The 24767-nt window shown below is 41.9% G+C and overlaps 1 protein-coding gene across 2 annotated transcripts; it reads right to left on the reverse strand.

The window, feature by feature from the left end:
- Positions 1 to 17281: 17281 nt before the first annotated feature.
- Positions 17282 to 20587, reverse strand: LOC125264270 (C-type mannose receptor 2-like). Of its 2 annotated transcripts, none has more exons than XM_048183484.1 (5): positions 20469 to 20587; positions 20259 to 20297; positions 19810 to 20166; positions 18595 to 18936; positions 17282 to 18442 (listed from the first exon to the last, which is right to left on the reverse strand). In XM_048183484.1, the coding sequence occupies exons 2-5, from the start codon at positions 20293 to 20295 to the stop codon at positions 18075 to 18077; spliced, it is 1104 nt and encodes a 367-aa protein (XP_048039441.1). In that variant the 5' UTR covers positions 20296 to 20297; positions 20469 to 20587; the 3' UTR covers positions 17282 to 18074. The 2 variants fall into 2 exon arrangements, with proteins under 2 accessions (XP_048039441.1, XP_048039442.1); XM_048183485.1 differs by having other exon boundaries at positions 17282 to 18430; positions 20469 to 20555.
- Positions 20588 to 24767: the final 4180 nt, after the last annotated feature.

Genomic DNA, 24767 nt, shown 5'->3' on the forward strand with positions numbered 1-24767 from the left:
CTTTGCGGAAGTGAGAGACGAAGGCTGAATAGGATTTCACCACGGGGTTCTTTTGAATCCAGAGTGCGTCTGCCCAACGGAGAGCTTTACCTTGTAGCTGCGAGATGATAAATGCGACTTTAGAGGTGTCAGTGGGGTAAAGTTGCGATTGCATCTCCAGGACCAGCTCACATTGCAGGAGGAATCCGCTGCAATCCTCCGCCGATCCTGAGTAGGGCGCCGGCCTGGCCATGGGACTGGCGTGCTGGGTTGGAAAGTGCAATGAAGAAGTGACTGGGGAAGCGGCGGCAGGTGCTGGTGACGGTGGTTGTGGTGGAGTGAGTGCTCGGCGCAGCGCGCTCACGAGCTCCTGGAACGGGTCTTGTTGGCTCATGCTGATCTCTAGCCGTGTTTTACGGGTCCGGTCTTCTGTTATGATACAAACGGCACGGAGGCAGAGGTAAAAGCAAGTATGGTGGTTTATTTGAGAAACAGCAAAGAGCAGGTAAGTAAATGGAAGATTGAGAATTCAAATGAGATGATAGAGGTTTGATACTGTCCTTGTGATTGCAGATGGAGGTAGAAGTCGAGGAGATGGAGAATGGCTGACGAGGAACACTCACACACACGGAAGGAGGAACACAGGAGGGGAACTGGAGACAACGGAGCGATAGGGATCGCTGGTAGCAGGTAAGTAGCAGGTAGAGTCCTTGAGGTTCGCATACATGAGTCTGTACTACATACGAGACCGGACAACTGGTGTGTGTGTGAGTGTGGGCTAAATAGTGCTGGTGATTAACACTCTGAGGTCTAAAAACACGCCGGCGCGTTTTGCAGGTTTTTTTTCACATTGCAGCAAAACAGACTTAAAATACTCTGTCATTTTTTGTCATAGAGACATAAGTAATACATCAATTGAAACTATAGAATATCTCCTTTTATTTGTATACACTCAGAGTAAAAACAAAATGTTGTGCTTTTTGTAAAATAAAGAAAACTAACATGATGCTTGATCTCTCATCTCCCTCTGAACGAAGTCCAATCTGATAGTTCTCAGAAAATGAAGTGTAACTTAGTGAATACTAATCACAAAAAAATCATACTTATGTCTAACAAAACGTTGAAATGTCAGGTTTTAAATCATGTAAGTCAAATCGAAAACAAACCTTCTGTGTTTATGTAATCTGTATGAAAAGAGAGCCATGTCAGAAGTCCGTGATTCAGCTCATTATCCGCTAGTGCGGCCACGCCCACGGAGCCAGCGCTATTCAGACGCAAATTCAGAGACAACACATGCATTCATCATCTCAATCGTGTATTTATTGCCTTGAAAATTGTTTATCTGGATGAAAAAGCCATGGTTAGCGATCTCTGGAAGACATGCAGTAAATTCCTGTTTGTTTTCTTCTATTGATAAGTTTTAAGTGAGTTTTTGTTTCTTTAGCGCCCTCCGGCTGTAGTATGAATTGGTAAACACCATTCATGGAATATCGTCTTCTTCTTAGGTGAATTTGTGGACTAAAATGCACAGAGCGCCCTCCGGCTGCAGTATGAATTGCAAACACCAGCGCTCATAGAGATAACAATGAATATTAAATAAAAAATAACTCCTCTGTATAGAAAATTGACATAAACATATGAGAATCCTATATTTCTCCAAATGTGCATGCTTTTAAACTAAAAGCCTATATTCAGACTCTTTGCATCACAGAAATAAATTATATTTTAAAGTATAATATAAAAACATTATTTTATATTGTAATAAAATTTTTCTGTATGTTTCATATACCATGATGAGCTTGAGACATCACAGAAGTTTTTTTTCACAGCCTACCTGACTGAAATGCCTCATTAATATGCAAGTCTTTTCAGGTCATTACTATTCAATTCTTTTGTCTTCACAGGTGAGAATGAGCCATTATTCATGGAGATTCACGCCTCCACGCATACCGTGTTTCTTGGCAAAAAGTGTCTTACAAAAACTAAATCAGTATATTGTTATAAATGAAAGAGTAGTCAGCATAATTTTTACATAATTTTGAAGCAAAAACTGTAGTCTACAACCTTCAATACCCAAAAGTCTTGTGAACACAGATTTAATATACTTTTATTGGCCTTATATAAGTGACTTAAGTTTTTTGTTTTTTCAGTAACCACGCATAAACGTTATTCCTTCAAAAACACAAACATGTACACACATATTCCTCACATATTATGGTAGCCTAGTTTGTGCTGAATACAGTGTAATGACACTTGTGTCATTAATATGTTTATGAACAACTGAAAAAAGCACAAATGTCAGGGCATGTCAAAACTTCTCCAGGCCCCAAATCAGCCTCAGACTCCAGAGGGTTAAGTGGCTGATGATGTGCAGGTGGCGATGATTAGAATTCCGGTGATTGGGTGCGTGGGTATTGACGGGAGGTGGAGCCTGACGTGTCTGTGACACAATTTATCATAAGTTGTTTTGGATAAAAGCTACGAGATGGTGATTGAAAATAATATGGAAGAAAAAAATTATATCTCATTTAATGCTTTTGCGTTCACTCATAAATAAACACCCCTGATTAACATGTTGTTCCCTTGTAAAAGCAGTGGGATTGACTGTGAAAATGATTTTGAAGTTGTAGGCTGCGTCTGAAATCGAATACTTCCCTACTATATAGTACGCGAAAAACAATACGTGAAAAGAGTAGCAAGTCCAAATACATAATATTCTAAAAACAGTAGGCGAAAAGTACTTCTGAGGAGATTTTGAAGTGCGCATTCGACGAACATTTGTATCTCATGAGGGAAAGATGGCAGTCAAGCGACACAACTGACGCTGGTATGTCACATGACAGTATAAAGTATATAATATGTCTGAATTTCATTCATACTACCCTTATTCATACTAAATAGAGTGTACTTTCCTAGTGATCGCCAAGTGAGTTCAAAATCAAATATAGTACCTACTCAGACAATATACAATTTTGGACGCGCCAATAGATATTTGGAGTAAGTTTAATCAAAAATACTGCAGCCTATGGAGCCCCTAAAGGGACATGATGGAAAAAAAATATCAGATGGGAGGAAAAAAATGCTTTTGCGTTTCCTTGTAAATATTTTGCATTCCTCCGAGAACATTCGCCCACAAAATATTTGCATTCGCACGCAAAACGCAAACACAAACACAAAGTTTCTCAGGGAAATGCAAATGTTTTGCAAGGCTCCGTGTTTAAAAATTTCAGTGTTTAATTCACACTAAGAAAAAAAATCTATTTCTTTGTAATTAATTGTGAAATTTACTAGCAATTCTTTCTACACCAATTTTTCCTCCAACCTCATTTTATTTCCATCGCAAAAAGTTTTGTGAGCAAACACACAGTTCCCTTTCAGTCGGTCACGTTCGACGTACGTCAGTAGTGACCGACGAATTGGGATATCGCTTAGAGAGCCCTATCAGCTTCGTGTAAACTAAAACAAGCCAATGGAATTGGCGTGCGATATTTGCATAATGCGCACCGCCCCCGACAGGTGTATATAAATAGGAAGCAGATGCAATCGCACTCTGTCTTTCGCTTCGGAGCCATTCAGTGGTGTCCTGTTTAAGAAGACTGTTTGTGTGAACTAAACTGCCTCGAAGAGGATTCACAGCAAGCCGTGTGTGCCGGTGTAACGGTGCTACAGCGAGGTCGCGAGCTCCCGAGGATCCGAGCTATAGCTCTCAACTGCTGTTTTCACAGCACACGCCTAGAGTGAAAGTGTGTGTGTTGCGATTTGGGCCGGTTCCTCGGTGTGTCCAGGGAGTGGTGTACCTGGCACATCGCGTCACTCCCTGTGTGCTTCGGCACGAGCGAGTTGACTGTTTTCCCCTTCTAAAAGAGCTTTACAGACGAACCCTGACAGTATGTCATTTCGTCTGTGCGTTAATGGGTGCGGTCGTTCCCTGGTCCCTGCTGATGGGCACAATCGTTGCATCTCGTGTTTGGGCATTCAGCACGCTGAAGCAGCTTTTGTGAATGGTTCATGTTCCCATTGCGGGAACATGACTATCGCGGTGCTGAGGTCGAGACTCTCCTTCCTGAAGTCTCAGGAAGCGGGGGCCCCCTCCCCTGTGCCCCGTTCGACCGTTTTTTCCGGCCCGGGCCGGGATGACGGTTCGGCGGTGTATAGGAAGGGTGACCTGAGGCTTACGGTCAGGGCTTCCCCGCCGAGCGGAAACGCTCCTCGGGCCCCTGCCGCCTCATCAGCACCGCAACCCATCGTGCCACCGTTGGTTTCCGCTGGGCCCTCTACGGACTGTCCAGCCGTTACCTTTGGTGTGCCGGCGGCGGATCGGATGTCGACCGCTGCATCGGAAGGTGAGCCTGAGTCCTCGGGGGAGGAAGATCCGGACGCGCTGCCGCCCGGGACGGTAGCGTGGCCCGAGTCGGATCCCGAGCTCACGGCTGTGCTCTCCCGGGCCGCCTTGTGCGTCGGGCTTGAGTGGAACCCTCCACCCTGTCCCGGCCCATCTCGGTTGGATGATTGGTACTTGGGGGGGGTCGCGCTGGTCAAATCCAGCGTCCCGCCCCAATGCCTTTCTTCCCGGAAGTACACAATGAGGTGACCAGGTCTTGGCAAGCTCCGTATGGGGCTCGTACAGGGCCTGGTCCCTCGTCCGCCTTCACCTCCCTGGACGGCGGGGAAGCCAGGGGGTACGCGAAGCTCCCGCCAGTCGAGCGGTCTGTTGCGATGCAGTTGTGTCCAACGGCCGCTGGCGGGCGCGGTGAGCCGCGTCTCCCGTCCCAGGCCTGTGAATTCTCAGCCGGTCTGACTGAGAAAGCTTACAGTGCCTGTGGGCAGGCTGCCTCTGCCCTGCACGCGATGGCCCTTTTGCAGGTCTATCAGGCAAAAGCGCTGTCGCAGATGCCCCAGGAAGGTCCTGACCAACAGCTGCTTGGGGAGCTGCGCGCTGCCACTGACCTTGCCCTCCGGGCAACGAAGGTGACAGCGCGTTCTGTTGGCCAGGCGATGTCTACTCTGGTAGTCCAGCAACGCCACCTCTGGCTGACCTTGGCAGACATGAGGGAGACCGACAAACATCGGTTCCTGGATTCCCCCGTGTCTCCGGTCGGCCTTTTCGGCGACGCGGTGGAGAGCTGTGCCCAACAGTTCTCCGCTGCACAGAAGCAGGCTGAGGCTATCAGACATGTCATGCCACGGCGGTCCGCTGCTGCCTCCACCCAGCCGCCCGTGGCTCAGCCTCAGCCCGCTCGTCGCCGAGGGCGCCCGCCTGCGTCTTCCTCCGCCCCTGCTAAGTCGGCAAAGCAGCAGCCTACACCAGCCAAACAGCAGGGTGCCGGTCGCGGACGTGGTGCCCAGCCCGTCTCTGCCAAGCCAGGTGGCAAGCGGTCGGGGAAAACTCGGCCCTGAGACGGGCGACCTGGAGCGAAAGGTTCCTGCCCTTCGGGAGAGTATTCCATCTGCTCTCCCACCCCCGGAGGAGGGCCGGGGGGATTTTGTGGCGTCTGTCCATCTACCGCCGCTGGCTCTCCGGAGTCCAGCGGTACCCACTTTGCCACAAAAAGAGCAGTTTCCTCAAACTCCAGGTCACAAGAGGGCGCGTTTGCCAGTGTGCCAGGCCCCGCCTCGCCACTCGCAACCCCCTCCCATTTCGCCAGTAGGCGACAGTGTGGTGGCGCAGACCGCGTCCCGTGCGCCGTCTCCCATTCGCACTGCTGCCTCGCAGAGTCCGACCTCACTCCGGGCCGCTCCCATGCCGTCCGAGTCGGGTCCCTCTCTGCCTTGCTGCCCCACCCCCGGTGCGTCTGTGGTGCCTTTGGTCCCGCTGGCTCGGAGTCTGGAGGCGTGGAGCACGCTTCCCAGCCCGTCCCGCTGGCTCATTCGCACTATCAGACTCGGCTATGCGATTCAGTTCGCCCGGCGTCCCCCGGTTTTCAGGGGTGTCCACTTCACTCAGGTGTCGTTGGACAGTGCACCTGTTCTCCGGGCGGAGATTGCTGTCCTCCTGGCGAAGGATGCAATCGAGCCGGTCCCTCCAGCCGATATGAAGTCGGGGTTCTACAGCCCCTACTTCATTGTACCAAAGAAGGGTGGTGGGCTACGGCCAATCCTGGATCTGCGCGTCCTGAACCGGTATCTTCACAAGATGCCGTTCAAGATGCTCACGCAGAAACGCATTTTCGAATGCGTCCGTCCCCGGGATTGGTTTGCAGCAATAGACCTGAAGGACGCGTACTTTCATGTCTCGATTCTGCCTCGACACAGACCCTTCCTCCGGTTTGCGTTCGAGGGTCGGGCATATCAGTACAAAGTCCTACCCTTCGGGCTGGCCCTGTCACCCCGCGTCTTTACGAAGGTTGCGGAGGCGGCCATTGTTCCCCTCAAGGAACAGGGCGTTCGTATTCTCAACTATCTCGACGACTGGCTGATCCTGGCCAGCTCGCGAGAGCAGTTGTGCGAACACAGGGACATGGTTTTAGCTCACCTCAGCCGGTTGGGTCTTCGGGTCAACTGGGACAAGAGCAAACTCGCCCCCGGGCAGAGGATCTCTTATCTCGGTCTCGAGCTAGACTCGGTTGCACGGACTGCGCGTCTCACCGAGGCGCGCGTCCAGTCGGTGTTGAACTGCCTGAGTTCGCTCAAGCGCAGGACAGCGGTTCCACTGAAAGATTTTCAGAGGCTCCTGGGGCATATGGCATCTGCAGCCGCGGTCACGCCGCTCGGATTGCTTCATATGAGACCGCTTCAACACTGGCTCCGCGGCCGGGTCCCGAGATGGGCGTGGCAGTGCGGCACGCTCCGTGTCCCCGTGACACCGAGCTGCCGTCGCACCCTTGTCCGGTGGTCGGACCCTTCGTTCCTGCGGGCCGGAGTACCCCTCGAACAAGTGTCCAGGCACGCTGTGGTCTCCACAGATGCCTCTGCCACGGGATGGGGGGCCACGTACAACGGGCATGCAGTGGCAGGTCTTTGGACGGGGCCTCAGCTGCATTGGCATATCAATTGCCTCGAGTTGCTAGCGGTACGTCTTGCGCTGGTCCGCTTCAAGAAGCTGTTGTCAGGCAAGCACGTTCTAGTCCGCTCAGACAGCACTGCGGCCGTTGCGTACATCAACCGTCAAGGTGGTCTACGCTCCCGTCGCATGTCGCAACTCGCCCGCCATCTCTTGTTGTGGAGTCAGAAGTATCTGAGGTCCCTTCGGGCCACTCATGTCCCAGGTGTGCTCAACCGTGCAGCCGACGAGCTGTCACGGCAGCCTCCACTTGCGGGCGAGTGGCGGCTCCACCCCCAGGCGGTCCAGCTGATTTGGCAGCGTTTCGGCGAGGCCCAGGTAGACCTGTTTGCCTCCCCGGAAACTGCCCACTGCCAGTGGTTTTATTCCCTGACCGGCGGCACGCTCGGCACGGATGCCCTGGCACACAGCTGGCCCCCGGGTCTGCGCAAATATGCGTTTCCCCCAGTGAGCCTTCTCGCACAACTCCTGTGCAAGGTCAGGGAGGACGGGGAGCAGGTTCTGTTAGTGGCTCCGTATTGGCCCACTCGGACCTGGTTCTCAGACCTCATTCTCCTCGCGACAGCCCCTCCCTGGCCGATTCCTCTGAGGAAGGACCTCCTGACTCAGAGACGGGGCACCCTGTGGCACCCGCGTCCCGACCTATGGAACCTCCACGTGTGGTCCCTGGACGGGATGCGGAGGTTCTGAGTGATCTCCCGCAAGCGGTTGTAGACACCATCACTTCCGCTAGAGCTCCTTCCACTAGGAGTCTCTATGCGTTGAAGTGGAACCTGTTCGTCGAATGGTGCGCCTCTCGCCGAGAGGACCCCCGATCATGTTCGGTCGGATCCGTGCTTTCCTTCCTGCAAGAAGGGTTGGAGCGAAGGCTGTCTCCCTCCACCCTGAAGGTGTATGTTGCCGCTATCGCCGCACATCACCATGCAGTTGAGGGTAAGTCCCTGGGGAAACACGATCTGATCGTCAGATTCCTGAGGGGAGCGAGGAGATTAAATCCTCCTCGCCCTTCCTCCGTACCCTCTTGGGATTTGACCCTGGTTCTCACAGCTCTCCGGGGTCATCCCTTTGAGCCTTTGCAATCAGTCGACCTGAAACTATTGTCTCTTAAGACGGTTCTTCTGGTTGCATTGGCTTCCCTGAAGAGGGTAGGGGATCTGCATGCATTTTCGGTCGACGAAACGTGCCTAGAATTCGGGCCCGGTGATTCTCACGTTATTCTGAGACCCCGGCCTGGATACGTGCCCAAGGTTCCTACCACTCCCTTCAGAGATCAGGTAGTGAACCTGCAAGCGCTGCCCTCGGAGGAGGCAGACCCAGCCCTAGCTTTGCTCTGTCCCGTCCGCGCTCTGCGCGTTTACGTGGATAGAACGCGAAGCTTCAGGACCTCAGATCAGCTCTTCATCTGTTACGGAGGCCAGCAGAAGGGAAAGGCTGTCTCCAAGCAGAGGATGGCCCACTGGATAGTGGATGCCATCGCCTTGGCGTATGATTCCCAGGGCGTGCCTTGCCCGCTCGGGTTGAGAGCCCACTCCACCAGAGGGGTGGCCTCTTCCTGGGCGCTGGCTCATGGCGCCTCGCTGACAGATATTTGTAGAGCTGCGGGCTGGGCGACACCCAACACGTTCGCTAGGTTTTATAGCCTACGTGTAGAGCCGGTATCTTCACGTGTACTCGCATCCACTAGTCGGTAGACGTGTTGTACCCACTCTAAGTGTCGGCTTGCAATGCCATTCCCGCCACTGGCCGGATACGTGCATACTTCTCTCCAGTCGTGTTCCCCGCTTGGCGAACCCTGTCGAGCTCCTCCGCCTCCCCCTTCGGCTCGGACATTGCGGAGTGTCTGATGCCAGGCCTACATCCGTCGCTGACGCTGTCTGTTGGCTGGGGCCCATATGTCGTGACCCCTCTACGTGAGCGGTCCCATATGTGTATTTTCCACGGTTTAAAACTCCCTACGGGCCGAGTCCGTGTCTTTCCCTTAGCAGAGCCAGCTCTGCTGTCACCTGTCAGATGAGTCTCCCCTAACCAGGTGGAGCCATCCCAGGGACTCCATATGCGTACTGCCCCCCGGGCCAGTCCATATGTGTATTCCCACGTAAACTCCTCCCCCATTGGGTAGGTAGTGGTCTCCGCAGCGTCCCTTCGGGTTCGCTTCCCCAGTGTGTCTAGTTTACTTAGTGGGTAGTGGTTAGACAGCAGTAGACTCTCTCGGTGTAAGCTCGCCCCCTTCACCGCCAGCCGGTGCTATGGGCGGCTGAGCTTGCGCTGGGCACTGGAAGGGGTTTCGTAACTGTGGCGCTTTAGTTGGGATCCCAATTCGTCGGTCACTACTGACGTACGTCGAACGTGACTGACTGAAAGGGAACGTCTCGGTTACGTATGTAACCCTCGTTCCCTGAAGGAGGGAACGGAGACGTACGTCCCGTCGCCACAGTTTCTGTACCCTCGCTGTAGCGCGGACACCAGTTGTCTCCTCAGCGAAAAACAGAGTGCGATTGCATCTGCTTCCTATTTATATACACCTGTCGGGGGCGGTGCGCATTATGCAAATATCGCACGCCAATTCCATTGGCTTGTTTTAGTTTACACGAAGCTGATAGGGCTCTCTAAGCGATATCCCAATTCGTCGGTCACTACTGACGTACGTCTCCGTTCCCTCCTTCAGGGAACGAGGGTTACATACGTAACCGAGACGTTTCTCGGAGTACGCAAAAGTTTTTCAAGAGAAGCATTGAGATATAATGTTTCCTCCCATCTCTTTTATTTGCCTTCACCATTAGTGGCTCCATAATACACATCTACAGAAATGCATACATGTAAATTATCCAATACCAGTGACGGCTGGCCAGTAATTACCATTGTAGCACACAAATGTCCTGGACGGCTCACACTGCGTGTCACGAAACTTCCCATTATCATCCATTACTGAACAATATTCACCACCGTAATTAGTTGGTTCTCCTGGTCACCAGTTTCTGTATTCAGTTTCTCCTTCCTTGTAAAACTCTTGATCAGCCAGAGCCCAACGCCACTGATAGTGACTCGTTTTCTTCAGTCCGATCCAGGCGTATTCAGTGTACGTGAAGTTTTCAAGAGCAAAGAGCTCCTCCAATTCTGCCCGGTCCGACAGAGTCACCAGATCAATGTAATTGTCTCGGCAGTACTGTTGAGCCTCATCAAACGTCTTGGGTTGATTCACGAAGCAGATTAGTTTAGAGGGATTTAAAGTGCCTTGAAAATATGATTTTTGGTTATTATAATTTCCATTTAAAATGCAATTGCAAATGCAATATATATTATGTAGGTCCCTATACCTGCTGCATGATGATGCATAAAATACCCTGAGCTACTAACATAAAGCAGATGTATGTTTACATGAAGAGTTTTATCTCACCTGTAACACAGCATACGCCACAGATCATGAGGATGAGAAGAAGCCTCTGCTCCATGACTCTGTCCTGTCAACAGCAAATATCGACAAACTAAGAACTCAAATAATGCCTAAAAATAATAGGTTACGCATGCAAAAGTTCTTCCTCCGTATTTTTGTCTTGTTTTCCAGTACAAATATCCTAATGTTCTTAAATCAAGATATATTTACTGGAGAAGCACAATGACACAGAACTATTTCTTTGGAGAATTGATCAAAATGAAGTGAGTTGATAAATTAAGCAGATTCATGAGAACAAGGTTAGACAAATAATCTTAAGTTGATTTTTCTGACCTCACTGGCAGATATTTGTTCTTGTTTAAAGCACAAACTCACTTCAATTTTAAATACATTTTTCAGAAAACAAGACCTTTTATCTTCTGTCAATTTGCATCTCGTCTTGATTTAAGAATGTTTAGATATTTTTATTCATCATTTGTAAGTCACTTTGGATAAGAGCGTCTGCTAAATGAATAAATGTAATCATCGAAAGATTTTTAATGCAGTATCAAAATATGAAGACAAGCCTTAATAATAATGTGTCTTGTTTGAAGCATGTTCAGATATCTTTTCTAGAAAGCAACTTGTGAACTGCTGATAAAAAAATTGAGAAAAGTTTCTGACTCACCTGTTGTGCTGAACTCAGATCTGTTAAAGCACTCTGACTACTTTGGTTATGCTTTTTCTTGCTTTCTGGTCTTCTTGTTTGCTTCACGACCCTTCTGAATGACAGACTGATTTTCATCCTTAATTTGCTTGAAACATGAAGCCTATTATTCAAAACACATTAAATGAGGTCATGCAATACTGCATACTGGAAAATACTGACAGGCTGGGTAAAGACAGCTGGTGTTTGGTACTTCAATAAAGTCACAAAAAGACAAAAGAGCCAAGAGAACTGTAGAATTGCTCTTATATATCTCAGGAATTCATTGAGTATCAACTTTCTCTCGGAAGTTTCTTTTAAAATCCCTGCAGGGAAATATCAGTTGTGAATAGTTGACATTCATTAAGATAAAACTGAAAAAATAAATAAATCAATAAATAATAATAATAATAATAATAATAAAATAAATAAATAATTACTTGTTTTCCAGTATATCTAAACATTCTTAAATCAAGATACAGAAGCAAAATGATCTTTTTTTTTTTTTTTTTTTTTTTTCCAAAAAATTGTAATGAAGTGAGTTTTTAAACAAGAACAAATATCTGCCAATGGAGTCAGAAAAATAAACTTGTTTTCCCTTAAATTAAGCTGATTTTTCTGACCCCATTGGCAGATATTTGTTCTTGTTTTAAACTTCAACTCACTTTATTTTGATACAGTTTTCAGTAAACAAGACTTAATATTTGAGGTTTTTGCTCTTCCATTAAATGTATCTCAATTTAAGAATATTTTGATATTTGTACTGGAAAACAAGACAAAAATACTGAGGCTTAAAAATGAATGTGGATAACAGATCTGGGAACAAACTGATGAGAAATGTTAGAGTTCTTAAGCAAAGAAATTTGTCTTCTTAAGAGAAACAACTGAGATATTAAAGAGGTTTCATTTGTGATCTCATTTTGTGCAACGATATGCCACATTAGGGGACTCCGAAAATGAAAACCCACAAAAACTGGCAAGAACAAAAGCAGATTTACAGATAAACTTGGACGTTTAGATCACCTTTATGGAATCATGTGTGACGACACACAGGTTGTGCGATGCCCTCACATTTAAAAAACTTTGAACAAACTAATCTATATCAAAGATATGTTGCAAGTGACATTAAACACGTGTTCAGTTGCAGTACATGTGGATAACAAAAATGCATGTTTGTGCCGTTTTATTGCCTGATAAGATCAAGAATTTCAAATAAAACATTTAGAAACTAAACTAAGCAGTAATCTCTCATATTGTTTTTGTCGATGCCATTCACGATAATATATTAATCATTTTCAATGTATTTTAACCATATTTTCTAGTACAATAAATCATTTTGTTACTGTGTTGGGATGCCACTTGATGTCCAATCTAAAGTCGTAGAGAAACACTGAGGTCAATTCGTCATCTTCTGCTCAACTCAAAGCTTTGTTTCTGGTCTAATCCACTCATTTTCCTGACATTTTGTGTACATTTGACTAAAGACCTGGTGAACCTGACTGGAACATCTTTCCTATAAGGGATCTGCATAAGACATTGATGCTAGCTTTATCATTCCTTAATCTTTAATCAATTCTTTTTGCATTGTTATTTTATTATTATTATTATTATTTATGTTATGTAAGAATTTAAATGTCAAAATGAAATACTCCAGCCACTTTATTTTAGTGCACTGTTTGAATGTAAGGAGGTTGTTGGTGAACCTGCTTGATGTGTCACTTCTGGTCAGCTCACATAAAAAAAACAACAACAACAAAAAAAGATGATCAGTTCTTAAAATAAACTTTTTTTTTTTTTTTTTTTTTTTGAAGAAGAACATTTTAATAATCTTAAGAACCTTTTTTCACTATGAAGACTCTTTAGTCATTCCACAAAATTTTTTATAAATTCTTTCTCTGATGTATGGAAGCCCCTTTCTGCCACAGCATGCTTTCTAAAATTATAATGAAGAATTATGACAAAGTCTATGTATGGGACTTTCGGTATAGCCATGAAGGAGTGAGGTATAAGGAAGAAGGGCTCCCAACCTACATTGTTAAACTAAGCCTGTTATACGGCATATAGTGTCAGTCATTGTTGGTTTATTTATTTAGAACATTACTGGATGAATTATGAGTAACTCTAAGCAGAAGCAAGTCCACTCTTCAGCTCCACCGACCATGAGAGCTACCGCTAGCATTGCTGGTAAGCTGGCAGTCATGGCCGCTGCTTCCAATATTGAAAAACAGGCCACGGCAGAAACTTTTGAATCAGTCTCCATGGACCAGTTGATTTCTGAATTAAATAAACAGTGTATTAGTATTAGAGAAGACATTTCTGTCTTGATTCAGGAATCTTTCTGGCCTTTAAAAAGCTCCGTAAATGCATTAAGAGAGACCGTGGATGGATTTCAAAGCCGTTTGGCCACGACGGTATCCGTGTTTGGGGAGAACTTTGAAAAGTTGGTAGCGGCCGAAAATAGTATAAAAACCTTGCAAACACAGAACAGATCTCTCCTTGACCGCATTGAAGATTTGGAGAATAGATCGCGAAGGGCTAACCTGAGGATTGTGAACGTTCCGGAAGGGAGCGAAAAAGGTCAAGGTCGTAAACCACGTCCATTTGTGGTGTGCTTTCACCGTTTTCAAGAAAAGGAGCGATTACTACGATGGGCAAGGCGGCATGAGATGAAGTACAAAGGGAATCCTGTCAGAATCTACCCAGATCTCAGCACTACCCTGTCAAGAAAGCACGCTTCTTTCAATGGCATCAAGCAATCACTCTACCAGAAGGGCGTATGATTTCAGTTGCTCTACCCGGCTCGCCTGAGGGTGATTTTTAATGACAGTTAGTTGTTTAGACAGTTTAGACAAAGGCATAAACTCATCAACTTTTCTATGCTTAGCCCTCTCTATAATAACCACTTATTCCCTGCTGGTAAAATAGATTACACGTATACACAGTGGCAGAGAGTAGGCTTAGCCAGGTGTAGTGATTTTTATATAGACAACACATTTGCCAGTTTTAAAGACCTTTCAGAGAAATTTCAATTGTCTCGGTCCAATCTATTTCGCTACTTTCAAGTCCGACATTTTATTCAAGCTCAGAGCTCAACTTTTCCTGACACGCCACCTACTTCACTATTGGATAAAATTTTACAGTCTCCTACTGTTCTTAAAGGTCAAATTGCGACAATATATAAGATGGTTATGTCCTCAAATAATGTTTTAATTGAAAGAATTAGAGACGAATGGGTAAAGGACATAGGAATTGAAATACCTGACAAAACTTGGGATGAGGCTTTGAATAGAGTAAATGGATCAACCTCTTGTGCATGCCTCAGTCTTATACAATTTAAAGTTATCCACCGTGCCTATTAAACAAAATGCAGACTTTCAAAAAATTTACCCTAATGTTGATGATTTGTGTGATCGATGCAAAAGTTAATAAGATAGACCTTTTTCACATGTTCTGGGCTTGTCAAAAGCTGAATGACTATTGGACATTCATATTTAAAACACTAAATGAGACCTTTAACTTAGATATAATACCCAGTGTTGAAGTTGCTATTTTCGGAGTACCAGAACATGGTGTTTCATTGACAAATAAGGTAAAAAAAATTTATTGCTTTTGCCACCTTACTAGCAAGAAGAAGAATATTATTGGAGTGGATGTCAACTAACCCACCCAAAGCTTCAATGTGGATGTGTGACTTGATATCATATTTAAAATTAGAGAAAATTAAGTATTTAATGAAAGGATCTGTTCAAAACTTTTACAAAACTTGGCAACCCATGATCACATACTTTGAAAATATGAAGACTCTCCCACTTAATTGATCATAGTAACTAAGTTTGATAAACTGATTTAAACACGATCACCGTTGTTGTTTGGTTTTATAAATATGTACAGACCACAAACATGTCAGAGACTTGAATTGTATTGTTTTTTTTTAAATAATTTTAATGGTTATTTCAATTTACTTATTTCTTCCTATAATGATATTGTTCATTTGTAAATAAGTATATTATTTAAAGTTTATTCACCATTTTATATTTGCATTTATTTATTTATTTATTTATTATTATTATGATTGTCATTGTCTTAATATTTTATGTATTACCTTGGCGGAAGGGGTTATTATGGGAAAAAAAGTTATAACTTAAATTGTGTGAATCTTTCTGTTAATGCTGTGGAAAAGTTTATAAATAAAATTGAAAAAAAAAAAAAAAGAAGTCAAATGTATGACTTTATTTATGACCTAAATATATAAATTATGACATACTAAGTCAAAATCATGTCTTAAAAAGTCATGATTATGACAAAGTAAATTATGACAGTCATATATAGTCATATATATATATATAGTCATATATATATATATATATATATATATATATATATATATAAATAGTGTCCTCCACAAATATTGGCACCCTTAGTAAATATGAGCAAAGGCGGCTGTGAAAATAAATCTGCATTGTTTATCTTTTTGATCTTTCATTCAAAAAATTCACAAAATTCTAACCTTTCATTGAAGGAAAAGAATTGAAAATGGGTGGAAAAGCTCATTATGAAATAAATGTTTTTCTCTAGTTCATGTTGGCCACAATTATTGGCACCCAATTATTGAAATGTCCTTTTCCCAAGATAATAGCTCTGAGTCTTCTTCTATAATGCCTGATGAGTTTGGAGAACACCTGAGAAGAGATCAGAGACCATTCCTCCATACAGAATCTCTCCAGATCCTTCAGATTCCAGCTCCGTGCTGGTGCTTCTTCTCTTCAGTTCATTCCACTCATTTTCTTTAGGGTTCAGGTCAGGGAACTGGGATGGCAGAAGCTTCATTTTGTGTTCAGTGACACATTTTTGTGTTGGTTTTTATGTTTGTTTTGGATCATTGTCCTGATGGATGATCCAACCACTGCCCATTATTGGATTTCTAGCAGAAGTGGTCAGGTTTTGATTTTTTTATCTGTTAGTATTTGATAGAATCCATGATGCCATGTATCTGAACAAGATGTCCAGGACCTCCAGCAGAAAAATAGGCCCACAACATTATAGATCCAGCAGTATATTTAACCGTGGGCATGGGGTACTTTTTATCCATGTGTGCACCAAACCCATCTGGTGGGTTTGCTGCCAAAAAGCTCTTTTTTTAGTTTCATCTGACCACAGAAGCCGGTCCCGTTTGAAGTTCCAGTCTTGTCTGACAACTGAATATGCTGGAGTTTGTTTTTGGATGAGCAAAGAAGGATTTTTCTTGAAACCCTCCCGAACAACTTGTGGGGATGTAGGTGCTGTTTGGTAACTTTTTTTTAGGCTTTCTGAGACTCAAGACTCAACTAATTTCTGCAATTCTCCAGCTGTGATCCTTGAAGAGTCTTTGGCCACTCAAACTTTCCTCCTCACCACACATTAGGATGATTTAGACACACGTCCTCTTCCAGGCATTTGTAACATTTTTAGTTGATTGAAACTTCTTAATTATTGCCCTGATGGTGGAAATGGGGATTTTCAATGCGTTAGCTTTTTTCTTCTAATCCTAACAGAACATTAAACACTAACAGATCTCCTCTACATCACTGTGTGCAAAAACACATAAAATAACACGTCAGTTCAACATTTACTCTCCTGATCAGTCATTGAGTGATTGACAGAACTTTTTCTACTATATTGACTGTTTACAGTACATTGCTGTATTTTGTTGATTTTTCAGTAAACTGCTGACTTCAGCAACAGCCTCAGATGAAATCAACTGAAGATAAAAGACATTAAATCTCTCCAGATCTCAGCAGAGGAAGATTTAACAACTCCACAAACAGCATTACCAGCTTCACTTATTACTAACCAGATTGACTTTATTTCTGTCAGACATCTACAGAAGTTCTTATTGAGAATTAGCAGAGGTTTAGATGTTGATGTTTTATTGAAAATATTTGGTTTGAAATTTACTATTATGGTGATCAGTGTTTGCTTTAGTTGGGCTCTTGAGCCTTGACTTTACATTAAAACTGTTTTTTTTTTTCTTTTTTCTGGCTGCTGTAACTGTGTTTATAACATACTTTATGGCAAAAAAAAATAATAATAATAATAATAATTCGAAGAAGCCTTTTGAAATAGATAAGTCTTCATTGCACTGCTGTGGCGCATTTGGTCTTTGAATGAACCCTCTAAACACAGCTTATGTATCCTCAATAAATATGAATATATCAATATATTTGAATTATGATTTAAACCATGTTGGATTTTGTAATTTAATGATCAAGAGATGAGATGAGATGAGATTGCTGGTTGTACATGAGTTTATTCGAGTTTATTTGAGCTGCTGTTGTTGACACGTTCTTTTATGTTTAGCACAAAAGAATTAGATATTTTATACCCAACCTTCAGTTCTTCATGAATAAACAGTATTTTATTTAGCTGAGGCACATCATGTTCTCATTGATTCACATTCATCCAGTCATTTCTAATATAAAGTCATGATTAACACATGAAACTCAATATAAGAGAGAGAAGTACCACAGAGATCCTTAAAACACAAATTTAAAAAACTCACACAATCATCAGTTATATGAATTATATCATGATAAAACATTATAAACATATAATGATGAGTATTTGATGCCCTTTGACCCCTCACAAAATTCAATTAACTCTGAAGTTAGTAAATAACACAAAAAGAGACAGAAAGAGTTTATAAAAGCAAACAGCAGATGTCGAGGCTCTTAACAATTAACAACTTGACAACAAACATCAATATTTGAAACTGTTCATTTAGTCTTACATGATACCCTACTGTGTAAGTCTCTTTTATTTTATTGTGTAACCATATAGACACAGAGATCATAGCGGCAAACCATTAACATTTCGAAATGTTTCAAAAGTAACAAAGCCTTGTTTACTGAAATCATGTGACTTTGGCAGTTTGATAAATGTGCTGAATGATTCACAACAAACCATGTGATGAATTAAACTGAAGTTAAAGGAAGTGAACACACAAGCATTTGTTATCTTACATGAAATGTATGTGTATCCATTCACTCATAATTTCTGCAGATGAAGTTGAGTCTGTCAGTCTCAGGACGGCTGATCCAGCGCTGATCTTCTCCAGACTGAACTGCTCCAGATCTCACTGCAGAATCACAGTTCTCTGAATCATCAAACGCCCAGTTCTGATAGCACACGGTCTGTCCGCTCACCCAGAACCAGAGGCCCACAGTGCAGGAGTGACGTAAACCCAACCACACCGCCTCAGTAGACGCCTGTTTAACCACATTCATCACCTCACGCTGAATCTCTTCTGAATGAACCGAGACCAGATCCACATGATTCTGTCTGCAGTATCTCAGAGCTTCAGACCACGTCAGCTTCTCTTTGATCAGAATCAGTTTATCTGGACACAAAACAAACCACAAGCAGAAACTAGAGAGAGACTGATCAAAAACAACATGCAGAACAAACACTGTGGAGGAATTTGTCATGTCAGACATGTAGTGTGAACTTTAAGATATCTGGAGGTGATGGATGGATTGTGTGTGTTTGTGAGGATCTGCTCACCTTCATGACACACAAAAGGAAACTGGTTGTTGCAAGAGATGTCATTCCATTGTCCCTGAGTGTTCATAATCTCTGTACAGTTTTCATTATTTCCAGCATTATCAGGTTGACCAGACCTCCAGTATCTGAATGAGGAGTTACTCTGATCTGACCACTGCCATGAGTCTCTGAACAGACCGATCCAGACATCACCAGATATGTGACTCTCATTGATGAACTTCTGAAGCTGTTGATTCTCATTCTGGTTCCTCACACTGACTAGATCAGTGTGATTCTGTCTGCAGTAACTCTGAGCGTCTCTCCATTTCTTCGTCTGGTTGACAAAGACGAGTCCTGTGTTCGCTTTAAGAAAAACAAATGGAAACAGATTCATGAATCAGTTTGTTCATTATTCTTATGCTGCTTTATGGTTTGATGTGAATAAGAGCAGCAGTGGAAACATCAGAAACACGTGTCATTCAAAGACTGTTTCTACAGCTGATGATATATTAAATATTCACAATATATTCATGATGATTTTGCTGATATAACATTAAGTAACATTTGTGATCATTTTATTGAAACTTTATATTTCTTCATTATGTTTTGTTACACATTTCTCTAGAATACTTGATTCAGACACAAAGATCTGAAAGAGAGAAACATCAAACAGATGAAGATGTTTCACTGCTGCTGAATATATTTGTTAGCTAGACCTATAAATATATCAGTAAAAAGTTAATTCATAATGTTGTAGACTATTAATATATACAAATGAATATAGTTTTTTTATATTGTAATGGACAATGTGTGTTCATTTAAAGTTCATCTAAGAATGATGTTTTTACAGGTTTGTGTTGAGATCCTGAAAGATGAATGAATCAAGCTCTCTCTTATGTAAATAAAATATGTCAACAACATCTCATCTTCAAACATCTACTTAAACAAGGTTACTTTTGAGAATTACAATCTCCAAAACAAAATTACTATTATCTATTTATGTAAAAAGTGAACACATTAAAATCACACTCAGGTGTATTAAGATAATAATTGAAGTTTTGTGACAGGTTGTCTATTGCATATTGAAATTTTATCCACCCATTAATTCCATTTACTTTAGTCAAAACAATAGTTTGATATTTTTGTATTTTATGTAATTATGCTCTAAATTCTCTAGTCTCTCTAATGGCAGATTCCTACAGTTATCCCAAGTGACAACAAAAGAGCTGAACTTACTGTTGTTAGATGAACTGCAGATGAAAGTCAGGCTGTCACTACATGACCCATCATGCCATTGTCCATCTCTAATAAAACCGCACTCATCTGTGCCATCAGGTTGTCCAGATCCCCAGTTCAGAAAGAGCGCAGGATCACCTGAAGACCACTGCCATTTACCAACACCCGTCTTCTCCAGCCCAATCCAGACATGTCCATCATTCACACTCTTCTTCACCTCGTTCATGTCGTTCATGTTGTCAACGGTGGCCAGATCTGTGTAATTCTCTCTGCAGTATCTCTGAGCTTCAGTCCAGTTCTTCCTCACGTTTATAAAGTGATACTGACGCTGAACACATTCAGATACGGAGCAGAGAGCTGTGAAAGAGAGGGTTTGATTTAATGCTTTTCATAACAGAGTCAAACCTGATGAAACTATAAACCATCAATAAAACAACAAACACACTCACCAATGAGAAGAAGAATGAAATATAGAGTTTGCTCCATTTCTGAGGAAGAAACACATTGAAAAACTCAGATAATCCCATATTCATCTTGGAGTAAAACATGATCATGTCATTTAAAAAATAGCAGAAAAACTAAATTCACAATCATTCAGACAATATTAACATCTCAAAGTCTAGTTGTGTTTGAAGAATGAACATGTGAGTTGTTCTTACTTTAGAGGTCGTGTGTTTCTGTCCTGAGTCTGATGTTTCTGTCTGCAGCTTTAAACAGTGTGATCATTATATCTGCTCTCATCCCTCATTCAGTACATCATTTGTGTATTGTTATAAAACTAATTTTCATATTCACTTCCTCTATATTTGTGTATTTGTCCAACTTATTTGCATCTTGACGTCTTTGTCAGTCAATATAAGTCTATATGAATATGGACCTTTATTAAAACATTATTTACATATTAACATTCATAATTTATATTTTAACATCTAAACAGCTGCTTTAATGTTATTGCTGGACTGTATAACTCATGTCACATCCCTCTTCAGTTTGACATGTATGTTTGTGTTTCTCTGTTTTAGGCCACTTTTTATCTGGTGCTGGTGACAAAGAGGGAGAAACGTTTTTCTGCTCTCATGGGCTTTCTTCTTTTCCCTCTTCTGAGAGCAGAGACCCCTGGTGTTGAGGAGGAGACATTCACAACAGAGACGAGATAAAGACGTTAAAGTGCTCATTTCGCGCTTTCATTCCCCTGAAGTTCATTTATAATGTTAGTAAAGGTTGTTGGACTCTCATTATCCCACTGAAATAATAACATCATCTTCTGCTGCTGCTGTTTCAGTCTTATTTCCTCTAAATACTTGATTGTGATTGGCTGGAATACAGATATATATATATATATATATATATATATATATATATATATATATATATATATATAAGAATATTTTTTTCATGAGAATGTTTTACATTTTTTTGCTGCTGTTTACTGTTTATAAAACATGAACACATTTGCATGTAAACACATCCTTATCACTCATCATTTTCTTATCTCCACATCACATGTAGACATTCAGTCTGGACAATATTTACATCTCTGACGTGAAACAGGATAACAGTGAGTGTTATTGTTCAAGTCATATTTCATATTTCATCCAGTCTTATTCATCTATTAGTTTTATTGCAGCTACAGGAATGTTACACTATAACTGTGTCTCAAATAACTGAAAATATTAGCACACGCTCCACAATTTGCAACTGTTTAATAGATTATTTCGAAAAGGTAATAAAATATTCCTTTGGAATATAAACCCTTAGTTTTGATTTTCATGCCAGCAGCTACTTAAAGAATGTTATTTTTGTTTGAAATATTATAATTATGATAGGAAATTATAGTTTAGTTTCGTTTTATTTAAAGTTTGACATTGCAGCACAAAACCCTGAATTGTGTCAAACATAACACATACTCAAACAACCTTATGTACCTGATTTAAAACCATTTCAAAAGCAGTCAAATAAAATAATTCTGATAATAAATAATAATATAATAATATAATTTATTTCTGAGGTAATACAGCACAAATGCACAGAAAAAATAGACAGCTACTTTACAAGATTATGTTATACTTGTTATTATCACCAATGTCATAATATGGTTTTGTTTTGCTTTTGTGATTTTCCACATTATTCTCATCATCTTGTAAAGTCACTGTCTGTTTCAGACTGGATGTGAGAGCTGAAGTCTTGGATAGCTCTGGCAGCGTGTGATCTGGACATGCATGAAGGCTGTTCCCGAGTGCCAAGGCCCTGTTTTAATATTTACCTCAGAACCTCACATTCAGCATTGCTTCATTTCACACATTGTTTTGAATTTGTAAATGTCTTTTCAATTTGAGTTACATTCATAGAGAAATAACTTCTGTACTTGTTATAACATTTAATAATTGTTTTATTAACATTAATATTTATGTAGACTAACTGGATTTGTTGTTGTTTAAAAAAAAAAAAAAACACCAATAAAGAAAAGTCGGTAAGACTTTATTTTAATGTGTCCTTGTTACACCTTGTTACATGTATTTACTATATTATTAACTATAAATTAGGCATAATTACATGTAACTGACTATAAACCAACCCCTAATCCTACCCTAACCCTATAGTAAGTACATGTAGTTAATTATTATTACTCAGTACTTAAATGTATAATTACACTGTAATAGGGACACATTAAAATAAAGTGTACCCGAAAAGTCAATTTTCAGGATAATTTTTTAAAGATAATTTTGTGCATTCAAAATAAACTTTACAGATCTTTACAAGGTTTTAACAATGTTTGTCATGTTTTTCAATTATTGCACAATCAAGGTCAGTTACAATATCTTAGGACACTAAAGAGACCTTTTTACCGACTCTGAAAAACAGCAGAATAAAGATGCCCAGGGTCTCTGATCACCTGTGTGAACGTGCCTTAGTCCTGCTACAGGGAGCAATGGTTTGGACAGCTGATTGTCCTTCCAGTGCCAATCCACATGTAACCATAATTCCCCCCCAGACATGTCTGAGAACGTGAAATGCCTTGGTGGAAGAGTGGAGTAACATCTCACAGCAAGAGCTGCAAATCAGGTGCTGAGGATGAAATGCTCTGTAAAGCAGCTGGTGCCACATCAGACTTTCAGATGTTCATCAAACGTCTGTGAAATTAGTTTGTTTGTACAAATATTTACACGTTAAGTAATTTGCTGGAAAAACAGTTGAAAGTGAAAAACTCAATTTGCACCAATACTGACTGAATAATAATCAAGAAATTAAGGTTGACATTGAACATTCACACCAGTCTATACCTTATTTTTATTAGGACACAGATACATTTGTAGAGGTTTATTTCAAGTTGTCAACACTATGCAGTACTGTAGTCACAGAATGACAATGAAGGAAGCAGATTAATCAAACAATTCAAAAACTTTGAACATCCTTACGTCAATTAGTCTACTCAGTTAGCTCAGACGATTTATCATATTACACAAACTATGCATTGTTTTGAACATGTGAGCTGTTGACTAACATTGGATATTTTATTACCTTTTTGAAAGAATCCATTAATCCGATGCGATTTGAGGAGCATGTACTAATATTTTCAGTTCCATTTGCTTGCGCGTTCTCTCAAGGACACGCCCACAATAGGAGGAAATCATGAATATTCACGTAAGCACCACCCAGTGGAACAGAATATTTCAGGAACTGAATAGCTGTGTCCCAATTCAGTCACTGCGTTCCATTCGGAAGGGCTCATCCCTATGCCCTAATCCCTTCAAAGTGTTGGAGTGAGAGCTTCGAAGGGATGAAGGGTGTAGGGGTCAAAAAAACTCTTTTTTTGGAACGCACTTCTGCGTCATCTTAACGAGACAATCAAGGAGGAGTAGATTGTGTAAGCTGCGCCCTTTGTTTAACGTTAGTGTATTTATTTAGGTTTATCGCACCATATTGTATGTGTCTGTATTTGAAACATTTGAATGAACTGATTAAGGGAGCTGTAAAGTATTTTTGTTGAAGTACAATGTCGTTTTGACCATAATATAACTTATATAAATATTACAGTAGTATAGAAAAATACTATATATACATTTATAGGTAAAATCGAACTCGAGCCTCCTGTACCTATTCTGTGACGTCAAAGAAATTCCCTGTGCAAAGGATCATGGGGGCCTGAAGTGTCCATTAGTTGTACCCTTCTAAGGGCTCATCACTATGCCCTAATCCCTTCAAAGGGTTGGAGTGAGAGCTTCGAAGGGATGAAGGGTGTAGGGGTCAAAAAAACTCTTTTCTATTCAGGTTGAACGATCTAGCACAGAAAAGCAGGTATACCTGGGTACCAATGACTAGACAGACACATAGGGCCCTATTTTAATGATCTAAACGCAAAGTGTAAAGCGCACAGCGCAGGTGCACTCAGGGCGTGTCCAAATCCACTTTTGCTATTTTAAAGACGGAAAAACGGTCCGTGCGCCGGGGTGCATTTTTGAAATGGGTTGTCCCTATTCTCTTAATGAGTAATGGGCGTAACATTCAATAAACCAATCAGAGTGTCATCTCCCATTCCCTTTAAGAGCAAGATGCGCTCGCGCCATGGCGGATTGCTATTTACATGGCGGAATTTGTTGGCGGAAAAGCTGAACGCTTTTCAAACGAAGAAACCGATCTGCTCGTGCGCGAAGTTAAAGTCAGTTAATATATATGTGTGTGTATTGGCACGATTGTTCAATTAATTAGCCAATTTCGTTCATCATTATAAGTAGTAATAGGCTGAATTGAAAATAGGTAGCCTAATTCTAATACACGCAATGACTATTCATCATTACATTTTTATATTTATGTAGCCTACACAATAATATTCTTTTACACTGTAATCCTTTTGTTTTTAATATTTGGCATGTTTGTGTGATGCGCATCCCTGTGTGTAATAAGCAAAGTCAACGCGCACTGTGGACGCGCCCAGAGGCGCAGTTTCTACCAACGCGCTC

The sequence above is a fragment of the Megalobrama amblycephala genome, linkage group LG3 (genome assembly GCF_018812025.1).
Source record: "Megalobrama amblycephala isolate DHTTF-2021 linkage group LG3, ASM1881202v1, whole genome shotgun sequence".
In the NCBI taxonomy this organism is placed as follows: Eukaryota; Metazoa; Chordata; class Actinopteri; order Cypriniformes; family Xenocyprididae; genus Megalobrama; species Megalobrama amblycephala.

Excerpts from the sequence above, each read along its gene's own strand:
- LOC125264270 (XM_048183484.1), bottom strand. The coding sequence starts at position 20,295 with ATGGAGCAAACTCTATATTTCATTCTTCTTCTCATTG. Across the intron at positions 18,937-19,809 it reads CTGCAGTTCATCTAACAACA|CGAACACAGGACTCGTCTTT; the intron begins GTAAGTTCAGCT and ends TTTTTCTTAAAG. Across the intron at positions 18,443-18,594 it reads TCCTTTTGTGTGTCATGAAG|TTTTGTGTCCAGATAAACTG; the intron begins GTGAGCAGATCC and ends GCTTGTGGTTTG.